The sequence below is a fragment of the Tachysurus vachellii genome, chromosome 19 (assembly GCF_030014155.1).
Source record: "Tachysurus vachellii isolate PV-2020 chromosome 19, HZAU_Pvac_v1, whole genome shotgun sequence".
NCBI lineage: Eukaryota > Metazoa > Chordata > Actinopteri > Siluriformes > Bagridae > Tachysurus > Tachysurus vachellii.
In genome coordinates this window covers 22,159,224-22,160,466 of record NC_083478.1, presented here as the reverse complement: position 1 = coordinate 22,160,466, position 1,243 = coordinate 22,159,224, and the positions used below count along the sequence as shown (strand labels likewise).

The 1,243-nt window shown below is 34.9% G+C and overlaps 1 protein-coding gene across 3 annotated transcripts in view; it reads right to left on the bottom strand.

Annotated features, from left to right (window-relative positions):
- Nucleotides 1–997, bottom strand: part of ppp1r35 (protein phosphatase 1, regulatory subunit 35) — a 2,042-nt gene extending 1,045 nt beyond the window's left edge. For 2 of the 3 annotated variants that reach the window (XM_060894295.1, XM_060894297.1), the window contains exons 1-3: nt 841–997; nt 186–355; nt 1–94 (exon numbers count right to left, since the gene is read on the bottom strand). The exon at nt 1–94 is cut by the window's left edge and continues 24 nt beyond it. In XM_060894295.1, the coding sequence (XP_060750278.1) occupies nt 1–94; nt 186–347 (256 nt within the window). In that variant the 5' untranslated portion in view covers nt 348–355; nt 841–997. The remainder of the gene's footprint in view (nt 95–185; nt 356–840) is intronic. The other variant, XM_060894296.1, reaches the window with a different exon arrangement.
- Between the last annotated feature and the right edge of the window lie 246 nt (nt 998–1,243).

Sequence of the window (1,243 nt, the reverse complement as noted above, 5' to 3'; positions counted from 1 at the left end):
TCTCAGCTGCTGATTGGTTACTGTCATGTTGCACAATTTCCATGGTAACAGGAGACTGGTCAAAGGAGGAGTCAGGAGTCACAGCGAAACGCACCTTAACATAATCATCGACAACGTTATTTAAAATAGATACACATTTGATTTCAATGACTTGTTTTGGTGTTTCCATGACAACCCCCTCTGACCTGCCGCGGGTGTTTTTTATCTTTTCTCAGAGCTCCAGCTGAGTGTCCTGGTCTCTCTGGAGTCAGTGTAAGAGACAGGTCCAGTTCTGGACACTGGGGTGGGATGTGGGCGGGGCTTAGGGGGAGAGGGGGCGGGGTCATTTGCATCAGGGCACTGTCCATGTTCTTTACTTGAGACACACACACACACACACACAGACACACACACACACACCTCATTATATTTTCTCTTCTAATGTCTCTTTTTAAAGATGTTAAAGGATAAATTAAATCTTTCAGTTCTGTACAGCACTTAAATATTATATTGTATATAAATATATTATATTGTGTTCCCTCAAAATGAATAAAACCTGCAGTGAATGATTTAAACTCTAAACTACAGTTTATTACGGGACAGAAACACTGAAGGGAAAAAGCTGGAGTCCTTTAGGGACATTAAACACTTTAAACTGTAAACACAGTAAACACTTTAAATAAACAGTAAACACAATAAACACAGTAAATAAACAATAAATAAACAATAAACACAGTAAATAAACAATAAATAAACAATAAACACAGTAAACAAACCCTTTTGTTCTGTAGTTAAAGTTAAATGTCGTTCAGCTTAAAACCGCTTTATAAATATTTAATGTTTAATTTAATCTTTTATTACCTTCGTCTCTGAAAACACCGAAAAAGATAAAAACAGATAAAACGGTGTTTAAAGATAAAAGTTTTGTGTAATAAAAACTACAAACGGTTTTTTCAAACACACAACACAACACACTCAAACTTCACTTCCGGGTTCAGCGTACTTCTGCGCATGCGCCCTTCATACAGCTGAACCTAATTTGGTGCTTTTGATTGTCTCCTTTGAATATTTTATGTTAACGCATTGGGAGGTTTACACATATTTACACATATTTACACGTATTTACACGTATTTACACATATTTACACGTATTTACACATATTTACACATATTTACACGTATTTACACATATTTACACATATTTACACATATTTACACGTATTTACACGTATTTACACATATTTACACGTATTTACACATATTT